The sequence below is a fragment of the Alligator mississippiensis genome, chromosome 7, assembly GCF_030867095.1.
Source record: "Alligator mississippiensis isolate rAllMis1 chromosome 7, rAllMis1, whole genome shotgun sequence".
Classification (NCBI taxonomy): domain Eukaryota; kingdom Metazoa; phylum Chordata; order Crocodylia; family Alligatoridae; genus Alligator; species Alligator mississippiensis.
Genome location: NC_081830.1, coordinates 36767543 through 36786621, shown reverse-complemented (window position 1 = coordinate 36786621; position 19079 = coordinate 36767543). Strand labels below are relative to the sequence as shown.

General features: G+C 44.5%; 2 protein-coding genes across 4 annotated transcripts; one reads left to right on the top strand and one right to left on the bottom strand.

The window, feature by feature from the left end:
* Positions 1 to 202: 202 nt before the first annotated feature.
* On the bottom strand, positions 203 to 4071 carry CEP19 (centrosomal protein 19). Its single transcript, XM_006267023.4, has 3 exons — positions 3937 to 4071; positions 2066 to 2267; positions 203 to 1330 (listed from the first exon to the last, which is right to left on the bottom strand). The coding sequence occupies exons 2-3, from the start codon at positions 2193 to 2195 to the stop codon at positions 969 to 971; spliced, it is 492 nt and encodes a 163-aa protein (XP_006267085.1). The 5' UTR covers positions 2196 to 2267; positions 3937 to 4071; the 3' UTR covers positions 203 to 968.
* Positions 4072 to 4230: 159 nt separating this feature from the next.
* Positions 4231 to 16705, top strand: PIGX (phosphatidylinositol glycan anchor biosynthesis class X). Of its 3 annotated transcripts, none has more exons than XM_019499856.2 (9): positions 4231 to 4270; positions 4636 to 4673; positions 5484 to 5571; positions 7173 to 7236; positions 7765 to 7906; positions 10545 to 10758; positions 12811 to 12911; positions 14942 to 15142; positions 15820 to 16705. In XM_019499856.2, exons 1-8 carry the CDS (start codon positions 4246 to 4248, stop codon positions 15095 to 15097), a joined length of 828 nt encoding a protein of 275 aa, XP_019355401.1. In that variant the 5' UTR covers positions 4231 to 4245; the 3' UTR covers positions 15098 to 15142; positions 15820 to 16705. The 3 variants fall into 3 exon arrangements, with proteins under 3 accessions (XP_019355401.1, XP_014452407.2, XP_019355402.1); XM_014596921.3 differs by having other exon boundaries at positions 4636 to 4685; XM_019499857.2 differs by lacking the exons at positions 4231 to 4270; positions 4636 to 4673 and adding an exon at positions 4718 to 5301.
* Positions 16706 to 19079: the final 2374 nt, after the last annotated feature.

Sequence of the window (19079 nt, the reverse complement as noted above, 5' to 3'; positions counted from 1 at the left end):
TTCTCTGCAGCAAGCAGACTGCTGTCTGGGAAGTCTTTAGCAGTATGGTTGTACAGAACAACACCCTGCCCCAACCCCAAGGAGCTCCCCTCTAGTAGTGCTTAAAACAGCTTTGGAATAACAATGAGCTAAAGACTTTATCATTTTCTCCCCCTCCCCCCTTTAGAAAAAAAAAAAAAGAAAAAAGAAAAGAAAGCAAGCCTGAGAAAGACAATTTAAGGCAGATTGCTGCAGAGCTAGCTGGTGATCATTTCTCCAGAGTGCGTCACTGGGCAGGCGAGGGGAGCAAATCATTCTCTTTGTATAAACTCTCAAGCACCACATTTCCAACAGTACTTTCAAGATTAACATGCTTTTCAAATATTTTGTGTCTTGAATACAAAAAATATACAGTAATACAAAACTGAGGTTATAGATTTAAATACAGCTCAGGAAATCTGGAAATAAGGTTTGCATGGCAATATTGATTTGTCCACAGAGCAGAGATTAAATTACATAAACACACCAGTAATAATAAATAGTGTATATGTGCAAAAGAGGCTGCTTGTTTCCTTCTGAGCCAAATGTAAAGATTTACAACTGTAATATTATAAAGACCAAAGTGAAACTGAATATAAAGAAGTAAAACTGATCGGTCTAGTTTCCTTGCTAAAGTTGACTGAAATATGAACAAAAAATAAGAGATTTTAAATCATTTCACTTTATAGTTACAAATCCACAGATTCTCTTTAGAAATATAAATAATTCATATCTTCTCAATGTCTCTTTCATCAAGCTTCACCTAAACACCATTTAACCAGTCTTAAGCACCAAACTGCTTAAACATCATTGGCACTGATTTTGTAATTGCAAATATAAAGTATACCGCTGATGTATTTTATAAATAGCTTTGCTGGTTGATACAGTAATAGATAAAGTAATTTGGCTCTCTCTGAACACAATGTCCATCTAAGCAGCCTTGTCCATTGTCAGAACCCTTCATCTGACTCTGCGTCCCAGCCACAGGATTCCACCTGTTCATCCTGTGGGAACACAACCTCAACATTGTAGACGAAATCTGGGTCATCCTTCTTCTTCCTATTCTTTTCAAACAGCTCATCCATGATGCTTTTCCTTTTGGCCAGCTCCTTGTCATCCAGCTTGTTCATGTCCTCTTCTGGGTCAATGGCTTCTTCCCTCTGAACCTGTTCTAAACTCTGGGCCAAACTCTGTCCCTTCAAGTGTCCTTTCAGCAAACTGTATAATTTCTGCAGCTGCCGCAATGAGACACTTTCCAGGTAGGCCTTATGCCGAGGGTTATTCTTCAGTTGTTCTGCAGCTCTGCTGCAATCTGAAAAAAGATCCCAAAGGAGTGCTTGAGGCTGTACTACTTCAACACATACTGTTTCTTCAAAGCTCTTTCTCTTGGGGGAATGCTGCTGCTCTCAGAGTGCCACTATTCCATTTGAGATGTGGCCTTCCAGGTCTCCCAAGGCTAGACAGCGCTAGGTATTCCATCTCCAAAAAGGAGTCTACAAACTCTCCTGCAATGCTGGTGAGAAGCAGCCTATCGCTACTCAGTGAAGTACCATGTCAACAACCCACTCTCCCCTTTGCTGTTTTGGGGAAGTGACCTACAGCAAGGCTGTCCAACTTCTCAGTGGTGGTAGGGGGGCTGCATGCTGTGTGGGTACTCCTGCTGTGCTGCACTGCACAGGTTTCCTGTCTGCCCTCACCCCCCACACTGTACCATGCTGCACTGCGTAGGTGCTATCCCCTTGCTGCACCATGCTGTGCTGAGCAGACCTCTGCTGCACAGCAGGTGACCCCTGCTCTGGCACCTCTGGGCTCCGCAGGAGGCTCTGGTTCATCCTATCTCCCCCAGCCGTAGGCTTCTTCAGCCACTCTGGGGGTGTGTGCCACTCTGCCCAGCTCCCACGGTGGGTGCAGGCAGGAGACTCTGGCAGCAGCAACAGGAGAACAGAAGTGGTGCCTGGACTGGCAGTCTGTGACCCTTGGGTATGGCCTGAGGGCTGCCAGTTCGACAGCCCTGACCCGTGGGATGCTCAAATTAAATGTACCGTACCTGAGAACTTGGAGAAGTTTCGGATTGGCATGATGCGCTTGCGAGTTTTCTCCTGGTTCTGGTCTTCGTAGATGAGGATAATGGATGGGGGCTGAAAGTGGATGCCGCATTTCTTTGCTGTGCAGGTCATCTCAGCTCTTGCTTCCAGCTGATTCAAGTAAAACCTTAGAGAGCTCTGCTAAGGTGGATGTTTCAGCATGCCCTGCAAAGAAGAAAGGAAAGTGTGAATGAAACTGGCTTGGCTGCAAAGAACATAACAATGTGTGTAAGTCTCATTGTCTTCAGAGGACTTAAAGGTTTAAGTGCTTTGCTGAACTGGCCGTGGTGAGCAGGGATCCTGGTTTTCCCTGAAAAAAAAAAAATCCCCAATTTTCAGATTAAAAAAAGTAACCCAAAATCCACATTTTTCCATGATTAAAATGAAACACCATTTCATTTTAATCACAAAAATATGTGGATTTTAGGTTAGTTTTTTAAATCTGAAAATTGGGGATTTTTTATCAGAGAAAACTATGATCCCTGCTGATGAGTATGACACCCTACTGCTCATTTGCAGGTTTGTCACTACTTTACTTCTGAATCTGGACTGTTCAATTATCCTATGCGTACTACAGTGTTTGTGCTACAGGCAAAAGAAGGGTACTGGGCAATGAAATAATAGCCTAAAGATAGTTTCTATTAAAAATACATGGAAAACATCATGTAACAACAAATGAATGTAACGATATTGTAACAAATCCATGACCATTTGGATCAGTTAAAAAGTTTGGGGCTTAAGTTTCAGCTCCTCCAGTAGCAAAATCAGAAACCCCTGCTACTGCAGCTAACAGTAAATCTCTGTCATGTTGTTAGATGGGTTGTGTCATCTCTAAATCCAATTTATATGGAGAAATGTGTCAGAAGTAGTTTCAGGTACTGCTTGTTACCAAGTCCTCCTGACAATTTTGGGATTTTACAAAAGCTCTTTTCAATTAAACCCCTGCCACCTTTTTTTCTTGCTTGTTGCCATATAAAGACCCACAATACAAAAGGTTTTGATCCCACAAATACTCGTGCATGTGTTCAATTGTAAATGTATGACTGGTCCCAATCAAATCAATGGGGTGTATCCTAGGTTTCAGGTGAAGCAGATGGATAAAAGTTTGTAGGAATGGCATCTAGCTTTGTAGAGCTCTGACCCTATGATCAGCTTTGCCCAGAAACGAACTTCCTTTGCAAAATCAGGAAGGAAGCAGGAACACAGTGAAACAGCCTCAACATAAACAAACTGAAAAAGAGAATTAAGAGAAACCCCTTTAATCTTTCACTTGTCATATATAAAAGCTGAGATACAACGACTGAATTTGAAGTATCCTTGTAATAGTTAAAATACAATATTATAGAAAAGATTTTAAATGTTTTTAAGTCGAGAGTCTTTTATATAGAGGCTCTCGCTGTTTTTGAACTTGAGGCACCTCCATGGGACTTGAGACACCCCTTGTAGGACTCGAAGCACCTCTCATGAGACTGAAAGTGCCCCCTGTAACTCTTGTAAATTGAGGGGAGCCCCATTTCAAACCTAATCTATTATCCTGCCATGCTGCCCTCCTTGCAGAAAACCTGGGCAGTGGGTGCTGGGGGACAGGCTGGGCAGGGACAAGCCTAAGTCTGCCTTTATCTGTGTAAGTATCTCCTCACACCTGGATGCCCCCTTCAAAGCATCTCATGGCCCACTGGGCTTCTAAGGCAGCTAGATGAGAAACACTGCTCTAATATAGGTATATGCACATACATACATATACACACACACAAATATACATATATGTGTGCACGCGCGTGTGCTTGTGCAGTGTAAGCATATGTGCGTGCGTGCGTGCGCACGTGATACGTACGTGCTGAAGTCGCGCTCCTCACCCCGCGGCCCCAGGCGCCCCGCGGCCCGCAGGCGGCGCACACGTACGCGCACACGCACAGAGCGGAGCAGCCCCGGACACAGACCCTGGCGCCGCCACCACCCTCGGTTACCATGGCAGCCGTAGGCCCCCCTAGGAGCTGCCCCGTGCGTTGCCTGACCGGTAGCGAAGGACCGACGACCGCTCTCCCCACCCTCGGACAGAGGCCGCTCGGAGTGGCCGGGCCTCGGTGCGCTCCGCTGCGCGGAAAACCGCTGGTCTAAAATCAGGCATTTACGGCGGGCTGCCATGGGGGCCTCTGCGCGAGGAGGCGGTGAGTGCGGTCGTGGGCGCGGGGAAGGAGTGGCGGGGGTTCTCTACTGTCTGCGTGGCCCCCCGCTCAGAATGGTGCGGTCCGAGCCTGGCCGGGGGGCGGCGGGGGTGCTCTGAGAGCCGGGCCGTCCCGTCCCGCCAGCCCGCACCGGGCACAGCGCGTCTCGGGGGCCGCTCAGTAACACACACGCACATGTGATGCATACATACATGTTACCCATATACACATAGCAATCGGGGCTCGTAGTAGAGATGGTATCTTTTATGAGACGAACAAGATTTTTGCAAAAAAAGTCTTTGCAAAAATCTTGTTGGTCTCATAAAAGATATCTCTTCTCTGAGTCCTGATTGCCTTTTTCTCCAAAGCAATACAGCTACAACCTGGATACCTGAGCTATGCCTATGTACGCACGCACGTACGTATATAATATGTGTGTATATGTGTGTGCTTTTGTGTGTGTATATGTGTTTTTATGTGTGCGCGCATGCATGTTTGTGTGTAGCACAAGCATTCGTGACCCCAAGTTGACTTCGCCAGGTGCTGTGGAAGGCTGTGCAGGCAGCAGAGTACAGTATGAGACATTACAATAGAGAAGGCAAGGGAGAAGGGAGAGAAAGAAAGACTGGGGAGATGGTCAAGGCTGGGAGAGAAAAGCAAAAGGAGCAGGAAACCCGTAGGAACAAAGCGGGTGACAAAAGCTAATTCCAGTAATGAGATAAGCCCTAGTCCCTGTTTAAGCCAGGCTGAACACACTCCAGTCTGTGGATGATTTCTTGTTCTGCAGTTTCTCGTTCAAACTGCATGTTTTCCCATAAAAAATTGGCAGCCTGAGAACAGCAATCCTGAGGGTAGTGATGGAGTGTCCAGGGCAGTTGAAATGTTCTGCCACAGGCCTTTGTGTCTTTCTGCAGCTGACGTCAGATCGGTGTTCATTCTTTTTTACGTGTAGAGATCGCCCTGCCTGCTCTTTGTAGACAGCAGACAGGCATTGTAAGCAGCCGATGGTGCTTGTGACATTAGTGGAGTTGCAGGTGAATGAGCCTTGGACGTTGCATGCCTTGTTATTTGGTCCAGTGATGATGTGGTCTTTACTGATGTGGGGACGCAGCAGGCATTTGTGTCACTTATGTGCCCAAGTGCATGCAGGGGTGTGTGATCGCAGGCTGTTGCTGCTCTGTGACTGTTCTTTTGCTCAGCGTCTTTTTTGTTGCAGGTGGAGCTGGCAGATGTGATGTGGGGCCCTTGGAAATGCAGCCTCCCAATCAGTGTGACCTGGCTGCTCTGCCTGGCAGGTCATTGGTGTAAGCAAAGCAGCTCAAAGCATCAATATGTTTATTTAGCAAATGGAGGAACAAACGGTTTGGATCAGGGGTTGGCAAGCTACGGCCCTTGGTCTGCATCTGGTCCATGGACATGGGGCTTTGGTGGCAGGTGTTCCTCCTGCATCACTTCAGAGATAAGCATTGGTTGGTCTTGGCTTATGACCTGGGGAGGGGCATTCTGGCCAAGAGCCAGGAAAGGTTGCCTAGTCCTGATCTAAGTATCTGGTAGTTTGAACAGTTGGAATGTAATTTGTATGCCCAGGATGAGAGAGGCTCTGACATAATAAAAGTGAGAAAGGCTGTCTAGCTCTCTGCTTCAGACTGCTGCACTGTGTATAAAGGAATATTGTGACCAATCAGTCTCTCCTGAAATAAAATGCTTGAGCACACAAAGAGCCAAACATATTGGATTAAACTGGTGCTGCTGCTTGAAGTTAGTGGAGCTAATTGTGCTTTCATCTGCAGTAAATTTCACCTATATTCTGTTAAGCCTTGTGCAACCAGGGAGATGCTTCTGCTTCTTAGTTATATGTATAATGCTGCTTCTATATTGAGCTAAATTGGAAATAAAGGAACAGTTTCTATGGCTGCTATGGCCTCCAAAGATGCTGCCTGTTATAGGGGCAGTCTCAAAAAATTGTATTAGCTCTCTTCTTTTTTATGTTGGAATAACTCAAGAATGCTAAAATCATGTGAAAAGGAAGCGTACAGTCCTGTAAATATTAATTTCTGATTCCTGGTGTTGTGACTGTTTCCCACATATTTCACAGGAAAGATTTTGAACGTGTGTGTAGATGTTGTTGGAACAGCATCAGTTGGAATTAATCACTAGGGGTGTTTGAAATGTTCATATAATCAAAACCAGGGTATCATCTACATACATGTGGTTTCTTGCTGTATGTGTGTCCACATGAGCATGCACACACAGGCATGCTTACAAAAACGATCACAGAAATCAAGACTAGACTAGGATAAATCTGTTGGATTGCTCAAGGTCCAGAAGAGTTATACTTCATGGTGAACCATATGTTTTGCACAATTTAAAAACAAATTTAGTCTGATAATATGATATCAGGCATCAGTAGATGATTAGAATTAACTGGATTTATATACAAACAAGTACTGTAATTCCTAGGGGGCTTTTGCCTTTTCTTCAGCTGATTATTGTAGCATGGTCAGCAGTTTTGACCACAGCTGTCTAGTTTAGGGTTGAACATCTGGAATCCTTTACAGACATTAGGCAGCACAGGCTGTTGTTTAGTTAGACTATAATCCTGCAAGCACTTGTACACATGCTTCATTTTAAGCACTTATTTGTTTGCATGTCTGAGGACTAAGTCTGGAAGCTGGAGGACCAGAGGGAATTATAGGGCTCTGTCTGCTTGTCTAGTGACCTAATAAAGAAACCTCTTTATAGTGAGTCCTGTCACTTAATTTTATGAATGATTCAACAGCTGCTGCCTTCAGATGCATAATAAGTTCAGATTTATTGGAACCTTCTTAAAGAAGCAATGGGATGGTAGTTGTGAAAATGTAGGCAATGCTGTAATCACTGTAAATGCCTATTTTCTGTGTCCTAGATGCACAGGCCACTTGTCCTGATATCACTGTGACTCGAGAGGTTCTCAAAGATGGATTTCACAGGTGAGTTGACTGTAATCTGTTGCTCAGATAATGCATCGGTTTACTAGTGTGCCACTTTACAGCCTTCCTCGCTGTATGTTTCTGAGTGGTTCCATCTGATGTGTGTACCACTGAACCCAGGCACTGCACTGAGATTACTCATGATTAAAGTTAGCTGTGTATATGATTTTTGGCAGGATCAGGGTGTAAATATTTCACAGACATTAATCAGTTACATCAGGGTAAGACCATGAGGCCAACATGTAAAATGTATTTAGTATCTTTTGAAACAGTTTATAGTGCGTAAATGGGGAATTGAAAAATAAAGTAGTCATATTGATTGTAAGAGATGGGGAAATAGAATAAAGTATTGTTCCCTAAATGGAGAAGGGCAAACTCTCTGTATAGAGAAATTACATTTTTGCTATTCTTAGAACTTACTTTAAAAAAAGCACATTTAATCTATGTGTGTTTGAGGTGATCTATCTACAGTTTCGTAGAGTCATCTGAAATTTGTGCATTCTTTTTTTTACCTGCTTTTTTTTAAAGAGACCTACTAACAAAGGTAGAACTTGGAACAGTGGGTGAGGACATAGGATGTTGCAGTGTGGCGATTAAAGAACATCTTCCAGCAGGACTCTATGTGGACCCCAATGAGCTGGCATTGTTACAACAGCACAATCAAACTGAGGTAAAACATGTAAGGGGTCATGTTGCTTGGCAGTGATTCATATGTGCAAAGCTGATTTCTGGATAAAGCAAAATGTCTGATTTAAAAAAAAAAAAAGAAACGTTTCATGATGTGAATCTTTGAGGGAAATGGCGGCAACTGACTTGAAACATTAGAGTGAAGATAAAATTTCATCTGTCAGCAGAACCATTCCAGTGTGGCTTACATCTCCCAGAAGAGAACTCTGCTTTTTGAATTAAGGCCACGGAAGAGCAAATATTATCCTTTTTTTGGCATATGAGCAATCATCTCAACTGCTTTTTAGTATGTGACTCTAGGCTGAATGATCTGTAATAATATCTATTCTCTGACAATCAGAGAAGCCTTTAGGCCACACAGATACCTTTTTGGCAGAAGAGGGGCTGCTTTTTCCCTAAATTCAAAATGAACATTTTCCTAGTTAATTTTTCTATCTCTGGAAAAGAGATGCTCAGTGCTGTGGAATGGCTGTCATATTTAATCTTTTTCTTACCTTGTGTTGGGAAAAGATCTCTGTACTGTGATAGCATGTTTTCTTAGTTCAGCCTGCTCAGTGCCACTTGTGCAAATTGGTACTGGGCACTTAGACTGGAGCCATTATTTGGTGGATGAGTTTGCTTTGAACTTGACCGTTTATATATTTGTACCCATTGGAAATATAATTAGGGGAGGGGATGGCAGCCTTATAGAAACTGGAAAAAATATATACAAACAAAAGACTAAAAGTACTGTATTTTTTAACCTATCTTCCTGGCGAACATCAACCAGCTTCCTCATATACCATGGAGGGTTTCTAGAAAAGAAGCCTTAGACTCTGAATTGCATGAGGATGTCATAGCTGCATGTGTTTTGCATGGCTGAGCAGCCTGGCAAATCCTGTCCAAGTTAAGAGGGAGCAAGGGTAGTTGAGAAGGCATTGCATTTCTGCTGAGTGTTCTGCCTTCACACTGTAGAAACATCAGCAAAGGCACCAAGGCAGCAAAGGATCAGCCTAGGTGAGGATTTGTATGATCAAACAATAGATCCAAGCTGCTTAGCTTTCATAGCCTTTATTTCATCACTGCTTTCTTTGTACCTCTCTGCTATTTGCAGTCTACTGAAGAAAGGCTGATTTAGTCTCCTCAGGAACTGATGTCGCCATGGTGTCAGGGCAGTCTCCTTGGTTGTCCCATTCAGCCTACTCCTAGGGGTGCAGGGTGCTCTGGAAGATCTGCCAGAATTGTTGGTCCTTGAGTGGTTTCTAGAAGAAATGTAACTCTTTTATAATTGGTTGGGCTCATATTGCATGTGAGAGGCCATCAGTTTCTGGGAAACTGCACCCCAAAGTTCGGAAAGCAAAACTTGTGTCACGTGTGTGTTAGGCCACAGTGGGGTGAAAACTGCAGGGATGGTAGCTCTTGCTGAGGTCACAAAGCCTGCCAAGTTTCAAGGAGATAGGTGCAGGGGTTTGGGGGAAACTGCACCTCAAGCTGCAGACAAGCAAAACTCGTGACATGGGTGACATTGTGTGAGTTAAGGCGCAGCAGAGTGAAAGCTGAAGGCCTGCTAGCCCCTGCTGAGGCCAGGAAGCCTGGCAGCTATTGAGGAGATAGGTACAGGGGTTCTGGGGCCCTGGACCTCTAGCTGCTGACAGGCAAAACTTGTGATATGGGTGCTTGTGCAACTGTGTCTGTCTTGGGACATGGGGTGGGGGGACGGAGACAGGGACACACGACTACTGCAGGCCTGGCTGCTAAGCTACTGTGTTACCAATCAATCATGATTCACATAGGGACCAGCTCAATACACAGTAGCTAACTACTAGTAGCTACTAGATAACGAGTTAATGAGCAAGGCTTAACACCTACAAAACCACAGAGTAAGGAGAGGAAATAATCAATACAGACAATCAACTGCCCCAAGACGAAGACAGTTGCACAAGCACCCATGTCACGAGTTTTGTCTGTCAGCAGCTAGGGATGCAGGGCTCCTGAACCCCCCTGAACCTGTCTCCTTAACAGCTAGCAGGCTTTCTGGCCTCAGCAGGGGCTAGCAGGCCTGCAGCTTTCACCCTGCTGCGCGTTAATACACACAGTGTCACCCATGTTACGAGTTTTGCCTGTCAGCAGTTTGAGGTGCAGTTTCCCGCAAACCCCTGCACCTATCTCACTGAAACACATGGCAGGCTTTGTGGCCTCACCAGGGGCCACCACCCCTGCAGTTTTCACCCTGTTGTGGCTTAACACATACACATGACATGAGTTTTGCTTTCAAGAATTTGGGGTGCAGTTTCCCTCAAACCCCTGCGTAGGCTTCATGCTCTCCACAGAGGCTACCATCCGTGCACATTTCATCTAAATTGGACAAAAACCAACAGGTTTGTAATCACACCACAGGGATGTAATCATTGTATGTAAAGGCAGCAAGATTGAATTAGACCCATTTCTTTGTCACCTCGAGCAATAAGAATTTCTAGTGAGGTAACTGCCCTCTTTCTCTGCCAGGACATTCTAGTGGCTCCCCTCAGCAGGTGGATTGTCCCATCATGTTCATTCTCTGTACTGCTACTGGTGTGTCTTGCATAACATTCATTCACCTGAATTGTGATTGTGCCTTACCCCCCTAATTCCTTCACTTGCAGGCCCTTATAGTTCCAGATGCTGTTGATGTGGAAGCTCCAGAATACTTGGCCACAGACCTTGTTGTTTTCATTTACATGAAACCGGACCCTCGATGTACTCACTGCTTTCAAGCCACATTGCCTGTGCACTGTCGTTACCACCGGCCAACAGAGAATGATGGGAGAGTGCCTGCTGCACTGAAGAATCCTGAAATACTGATCCGCTGTCCTGAAAGTGAGAAATTCTCCTAACTCCTCTTTCAATGGGAATGGGCAATGCAGTCTGAAATTCAGACATATAGTTGTCTTTTGGGACAGATCAGTGGTGGAGATAAATTTGAATAGTTATTTTAAAAAGGAGAAAATAGCAACAGGAGAATGGGGCAAAAAAAAAGTTTTACACACTTTTGAATTAATGCCACCTGAGCCCATTAACATTTAGCTGTTAAACTGTCTGAAATCGTAGCATGACCATTTCAACCTCCGGGTGATCACCTTCCATCCTCAAGAGAGCTAGGTCTCTCAATATCATTCTCTCAGCAAGGATTATTGGTAGGCAGCTTGATTCTTCGAAAACCTATATAAATGCTGATGGTCAGCTGTTTGCTCCCCCTGTTTCCACAGTACCTTGGGCCACTTGTACACGTGCTGGGGGTTTAGTTCTCTCTAAATTGAAATGGTAGGCTTTTAACTGGTGGGTTTTTAATTGTGTCGATTAAAAAACCACTGTTTCAATTTAGGGACTTTCATCACAGTGATGGAAGTAATGGCCCCATCAGCTCACCCTCCACCCCCCTCCTTCCCCTTCCCCTGCTATGGAGCGAGCAGGCTCTCCTGAAGGACAGGGGTGGGGGGGGAAAAAAGCAGTGAGGGGCCTGATCCTTGTTTTTTCTGCTGGAGTCTGCCTGCCACTCCCGTGGCTGGGGGCAGGCAAGCTGCCAGCGAGCTCTGAGCTGCGGGGGGCCCCGGTACTTCTCTCCATGGTGGCAGTGCCCCCTGGAACAAACTGGGTGGGATGCCAGCTCATGGGTGGTGCCTGAGGGATGCCGGCACTGTGGAGCTCAGGGGCTGTGCATCCTGCTGGCGGCTCACTCCCCGGCTGTGGGAGATGCAAGCAGGCTCCAGGAGAAACAAAAAGGAAAGATCAGGCCCTGTGTGATCCTGCCCATGTTAAAAAGGGCAATTCAACCACTAAAAGGGGCAATTTCCTTACAAGGGCATTTTATTACATGTACAAGTGGCCTTGCATTGCAACTGATGCAGGGCCTGGCAAAATCTACACAAATAAAGGGAAACTGAATTACTATATATACTTACATATACATGCATCTTCCCCTCAAAAATTAACCTTCCAAGGTTGAGTTGTGTCTTAAGTGGGGATGCGGATTTTTCTGTCCTAAATAGAAACATGGTGATGATATAAAATGGCTGATGCTTTTTTTTCTTTCTCCTCTCTCCATCAGCTGCATGGAGGGGGAGGGATGGAGTCCAGCAGGGGCAAATTGAGAGAGGGTACAGTGATTGGTTGCACTTTGAGCCTTACTCCACCCAAAGTTTGATTCCTGTTCCACCTGATTCCTAACTGCTTTTCACTTAACAGTATAAATGTTAATGATCCTCTTGCTTTTTTTTAAGGCGAGCTTGATTCCACTAGTCAAGCTAGCCATTATTCAGCGATTTTGCTGTCTTTTACCTGCTTGTAGTCTCTCTTCTCCTATTTCACAGCCCTGCATTCTGTTTTTGGCTCTATTCAAAATCCTATATCCATCCATGGAGTTTGGACTTCAGCAACAGCTACAGTTTCAGCTGAGCAGCTAAGCGACACTGACATTTCAGCTGTGAAAGGGTTAAAACTGTAGTTTTTGCCTGAGTAGAAAAGGGAGGGTGGGTGAGATGAAGAAGAGGCTCTGTCCCTGCGCTATATGGCCATAACTCTGGAAAAATATTTTTTCTCTTAATTCAGCCTTACCACAAAAACAAGGTGTATGTTTTATTTGGGGGCATATGGTATGTATTAAAATAAGGTAACACTTTCTTATGTTCCTCCTTTCCAATATGCTGAGCCTTAGGATTCACAGGGGGGACCTGACAGTACTCATTTGAATCTGCAGGTTTCCCAGTACAGTTCGGTCAGTGACCTTCATGTAATATTCTTTCCCTTGGCTTTTAGTGAATAAGGTTTACCATGCTGTTGTGATAGATGAAAGTCCCATGGGAATGGAACTTGCAAAGCATGTTGCTCCTCCTCAGTCAGATTCTTGATGTTGCATATTTCTGCTTTTCCTAGGTTTTCCACCAATGAAGTGTTGGAAGCATTCTCATGTAGAAGCACCCTGTTCAGTGAGAACTGAGTCCACCTGTCATTGGAACAATGTGAAGTATAAGCCTGTGAGTTCATATTTATTATGTAGTTTCTTGGTTCATAGATTCATACATTGTAAGGCTGGAAGGGTCCTTGGAAAATCATAGTGTCCAGTTTCCCGCACCAAGCAGGAAAGATACCTGTTCTGCCTTCATTTCACCTGCTGACGTGTGTTCTTAATAGTGTCTAGTATATTTTGGACTCCTGGCAACAGTGGAGTTGGGGAGTTGGGATGAGGGTTGAAATCCACTCATGCCCAACTTGCTGTAATGCCTGGAGACTTCCCTTTACTCTTCCTTGGTGATTGTTGCCACTTCTGTATATATATTTCAGTGACTTTGTGCTGAATCCTTTGTTGGAATCTGCCATTGTTGCTGATGCTTTAGTGGTGCTTTACTTGGAGCTAAGGATGCAACAATTGTTGGTGTGCATGAAGATTTTGCTAATAGTTTGAGGAATGAGTAGAAGATAGTTAATGTACTTGGGTTGATGCCTTGTCTGAACAACTGCAGGGAAAATGACCTCTGAGAAAAGCCATACATGCCTATGTGGATATCTCCTTATAAACTATGTCTCTGAGGATGATGTATTTCTCTTTATTACACCTTTATCAAGGTCTAGATATGAGCCCTAGCCACCTGGGACTTTGAGACTCAGCAGGGCTGGAGTACTGTAGAAAATGTGAACTGAGACACATCCTGATCAGTAATTTAAAACAGGGCTGTTCAGCCCCCAGCCTGCAGGGCAGATCTGGCCCATGGCACCATGTCATTTGGTGTGCGAGGTTCCCCACAGGTACAAATTTGGCAGTGGGGGAGCAATGACACTGCTCCCTTGTTTGCTGAGTTTTCAGACCCATGGGGAGTCCCAGACCCTGCATGTTGAATCAGCTGCCTGATCCCAGTGTGCAGGACTGCTGTTGGGCCCCAGGGCCCAATCCCAGTGCGGGGGCTAGGAGGAGGAGGAGGCGGCACCAGGCCCGTGGGGTCCAATCCTGGCAGATGGCAGCTGGAGGGGCAGTGCCAGGGCCCCATCCTGGCATGTGGGAGTGGGAGGGGAGGGTGCCAAGGCTTCTGGGGCCCAATCCTAGTGGAAGAGGGTGGTGCCAGGCCCTCTCGGGCTCAATCCTAGTTTGCCAGGCTGGAAGGGGGCAGTGCTGTGTCCCCCAGGGTCCCATCCAAGCAGGAAGGGGTGTTGCCAGGCCCTCTGGGGTCCAGTCTCAGAGGGGCAGTGTCTGTGGGGCTGCATCTGTCATGCATACCAGCTATGGCCCTTTCATCTGTCCTGTGGGCCAAAAGGTTGAGACCACTGATTTAAACACTTGTTGTATTCAGGAAATCTGGCTGTGATCAGTAAAGAATTTGAAGAAGGTAAAGAGTTTGCATCTTTTTATGGCTTGTACTTTATTTGGAAAAGAAGTCTCTCCCTTTTTAACAGGGAAATAATAGGAATGTCAAACTTTGCTCTTTGGTTTTGTTGGAAGACTTCTTGGCATGTCTTAAATGATTACTGTTCTTGCTAAAAGGTCTTTCAGGCTCTCCTGCATCATAAAAAGTGAAAAAAGAACACACCTTCCTTTTTTTTTTCCCTTTACTGGTCTCCGATAGCTGAGCTTTCATTCCATAAGCTTATTCCTTTAGGCTCTAAACAGACATTGTCCTTGGAATGGGATCAGCTGTGCTGAGATGCATCCTGACACAACTGGCTTGCTTTATTGGGTGACACAGATGTTGCCCATTGTCTTAAGATGGGATGTGGCAACATGATGCATGTGTCCAGGGAATCCTTTGCTGGGGGATTCTTGGGGTGCACCTCTGCAAGTAGGGAAACAGCCTTCTCAGGTTTGCTTTCTGGATTTCAATACCAGGGGAGAGGCAAAACCTTTGAAATGACTAGTGACAGAACCTGAGCAAGCAGAGCTGTTAAATGAAGCAGAGGTTGTTCAGAAGCATGGAATGAACAAGTATGATGCTTGTTTAAATAACACCTAATGAAAATATGAAGCAGTTAAAATGTAACGATTATATAGGTTTAACACCCACCTGTCTCTTCATAGGTAAATAAGGAACTGATTCTGCAGGTTCCAGTGGGACTCAAGCAACACAGTTCCTTAGTATGTGCAGTGACACTTCTTACCACAGTCTTGTGTTTGAGTCTGGTTCTTGCAGCCGTATGCAAACATGGTCACTTCTTCCTGGTGAACTGCTCATAGTGAAACCAAACATGGCCTTATTGTATGAAGCCATATGGATTGAGAGTGAGTATTGGTTTCCTATTAAAGTCTCTATATGTGGAGTGTAGTTTACTGTTGTTTGTTTGTGTTATGGTTGTGCCTAAAGTCCGTTCTGAGATCATGGCTCTTTTGATCTAGACCCATAGAACAAGAAAGAATTTCTACATGGGTGAAACACAATTGACCCCTGTTTGATAGAACATTGAATGCTGTTAGTTGCATTTAGGTGACTTGAAATTGGCATTAAAAATTTGGAAGAGATGTCAAGATATTTATGGTGTGAATTAGAAGACGGATGAATAACTCTCAAAGCTAGTGAAACAGTACTGACTTGGAAACAAATGTTCGGAAGACTGGAGGGAAGTCATTAGAACTGTTGAGAAATATCAGGAAACAGAGAGAGGAAATTGCTTCATTGGTGGAAAAACTGAATGGCTCCAGGTTAATAGAAATGTCTGCTCTGTGCTTTATTTGACAGTAGGGGGCATTGTGAGCATACAATATGATTGTGGGGAAGTCTTCTATTTCCTGTATGGCAAAAGGTTATTAAATCTAGGTAGTTCTTTTTATAAAATTACACATGTAATAAAAAGAGAAAGTCCCTGCCTTCAGCTTCTGTTTGTCATATTTCTTTGTGTGGCCTGTATTTGACCAACATGGTCATCTCATTAGCCAAATCAGCCTTTCATTATCTTCCACAGCTACAGCCTCAGGATCTCATGGGCATCATTCTTCATCTTCTGCTGAAACTCAAAGAGCTCGTCTTGTGACTTCTCCTACTGCAGGTTGACAAGTGCTCCAACCCTGGTTTCTTGTTCTCCCTCAATTCAGTGCTGGATGATGATGGCTGTGTCTACTTCATGCACTACCTCAGTTCACAACTCCTTTTGCATCTGTTTGGGGAAAGGGAGAAGTTAAAGAAAAGAATTGCAGATAGACTTTGTTACCTATTTACAGGTTTCCCTCACCAACTGAGGGAGTTAGGCTCCTAAAAGTTTCCATGGATAGCAAAACGTGGTTGGTAAGACAAAAGGGTTATGGGAAAAATAGGGTATGGGACTTGAATATGAATAATAAAGGAACATACAATGTATAAAAATCATTGTTTATATTCGCCAGACTCTCTACATGTGCTAGATGATTCAACAACTCCTTTTGTTTCCAAGGACATCACTTTCCTTGCTCTCTTCACAAATTGCTCACCTTCACCACTCACTTGCTTAGAGGCCATGATTAAGGGCAAAATGCAAAAATCTCAAAGAAATTGGAAGACAAATGCAGAGTACCTGCAACTGGATGGTTAATAGTGTGAAGCACAATGCGAGACTGTGTGAGTGAGGAGATGGGAGCGCCACAAGTGGCTAGCAAGAGCGCGGGTTGTTTGAAATGGCAGGTGGCAGGCTGATGCGTGGGCATGGAAAACCGTGGTTACTCAAAACTGTATACCATGGTAGCCAAAATGGTATATAGAATATTAAGTGTGGATACTCAAAACTGTGGTTGGCAAAACCGTGGCTGGCAAGGGAAACTGATAATCATATCTGAGCAGCTGGACTGGGATAAAATCAGCTCTGAGCTATTGTTTAATTTGTCCTTGGTTGTTTATTTTTTAATTTCCAAATTTGAGTGTGTTTTTGTGCTATTTTCTATCCACACATGTGGTTTATATTGCAGACTGATCCTTGGACTTGTGCCATCATGAAATACTGCCCAGCTTTGGCAGATGGTTCTCTTTTAAATGTTTCTTCCTTTTGTTTTTTCAAAATCACATTAATGTCTGATAAATCTCAGTCTGAACCATTTTAAATGGGTCAGTCTGCCTGATAGCATCATGCAATGAAAACAAATGGGTCAGTTTCTGGAAGAACGGAAAAAAAATACCTTGAGTGGTAAAACTTAAGGAGCATATAGTTGAGACATTTAAGTAATGACAGTGTACTAAGACTGTAGAATGGAGTCCATGATTATAAACTGAACTAGGAGGGACTGCCTTTTTTGCTTTCAATGAGTTGCATAGGTGAAAGTCATTGTTGTCCTTAAGCTGATGGTTTGTATGAAATGAATAACTAGTATTTAGGCATACTTACAGTGATAGGCAGATCTAGGATTTTGAAAAGGGTGGTTCAGGTGGTGTGGTTCAGCATCACTTTGAACACAACATGTATTTTTTCCAGTTAAAGAGAAACTAAAAGATTTACTAATGTGCTGCAGACCCAGTGCTATATTAAAGCTAGATTAAAGCAAAAACAAATATAACATTTTTAGAATATATACTAATATGCAAGCTTATATATTAAGTTTAAAAAACAAGATGAGCTAAGCCAAAATAGTCCAAAAATTCTGTTTTAGTAGTCTTGCAGTCATTATAATTAATTGTACATCTTATTTAGATTTGTTAAACAAAACGTAGCCTTGAGCATCTTGATAGTTTAGCCAACACTTCATTGTCAGTAATTTCCACACCTGAGTTAATGTTCGCCTAAGCAATATTTCTATGTCTGACTTAAGGGTTTTAGCTAGAACTAAAAATGGTCTGCAGGCATATGAAATAGAAGAGAAAGATTACCATGAACAATTAAAAGACAGCAAAATTGCAGAGGGAAGGATAACTTGATTAATGGAAATCAAGACCATTTAAAAGGAAAGAGGTTCACTAATGCTTGTGGAGTGAAGATAGATTAGTAGGAATCAGGTACATTGTAGTGAGCCATGAAGTCATTTGACTCCCTCAGTACTGCCTGAACAGAAATTCTGCCCTCTCTCCTATGCAGTTTGTCTTAAAGTTTGAATGGAGAAGAAATCAAAGGGGAGTGCAACTGCACCACTGCACTCACTCCCCATGCCCCCTGGATCCTCCCCTGACTGCAGTTTAGTTAGATCCTGGTTTATTGGTGCATATGTAGCATGCAGCTGGATATACTTCTTAGCTTTTCTAATGGTTATGGCAATTATTTCAATGTTTAGTCCGAGAGAAATGGAGCACTTCTGCTTTTCTTAGCAAAAAGGCTTTTTTATTTCTGAATTTCTAGCAGAGATGGGAATTTAATTATGGAATTAACAACATGGTATTAGTATTAGGGTTAATCTTTAGAAGGTTTAAGCAAGTTTAGTAGCCAGGGGACAATACTAATAATGGTAGCATTTTGGATTCCAAGGATGCATCCAGCTCAGTGTGCATGTGCCTGTCGCAGTGTCCCAAATCAGTTTGAGATGATGCAAGAGGCACGCTGGGACCAAAAAAAATTTCCTGCACTGCATATTTGCAGTGCAGGGTCAGAATTTGATACATGTAGATCCAGGTATCAAAAAATACCCTGGGGGGAAAAAAGTGGGGCAGGCAACTGAAAGCTTGGCTCTTCCACAGAGATGCTCTGATAGCCAGCCAGAGTGCAAGGCAAACAGCGGTGCAGGCTGCTGTGACCTGGATCCGGGCTATGTTCCAGGTAAGTAGGGGGTGTGGGGGCCTAAAGGAGCGGGGGGGGGACTATTGAGGGTGCGAGGGACCATTGAGGGGCAGCTCGGGAGGGGTGGGTCTCCCGCCTGCCCCCCACAGGGCTCACGTGTCCCCTGCCCAGCCCCAGCCCCCCTGCAGCTTACTAGCAGCAGCAGTGGTGATCGGGTGCGCTGGAAGCCTCGTGGCACAACCTCCCCACATGGTGTGGGGCAGTAGGGGCAGTGCTGCTTGTCCCTGGCCGCCTGGCATCCACACTGCCTCTGCCATATCACGTGAGCGTGGCCTAGCTTGGTGCTGTGCGCTTTTGGGCAGTTTGGGACTGCTTGGGCTGTCAACTGGGGCCCCATGCCACTCATGGGGACTGCCTGTCGCACTGGACCGGGTCCTGCGGGCACGGGCCCCATGCGCCATTGCGCTGGGTCGCTTCTGTGCTGGCTGCAGATCCAGAAGGAGCTGGGCAGGGTTATTTTGCCCCAAGTGCCACAACTTGCCCCACACCAAAGTGCT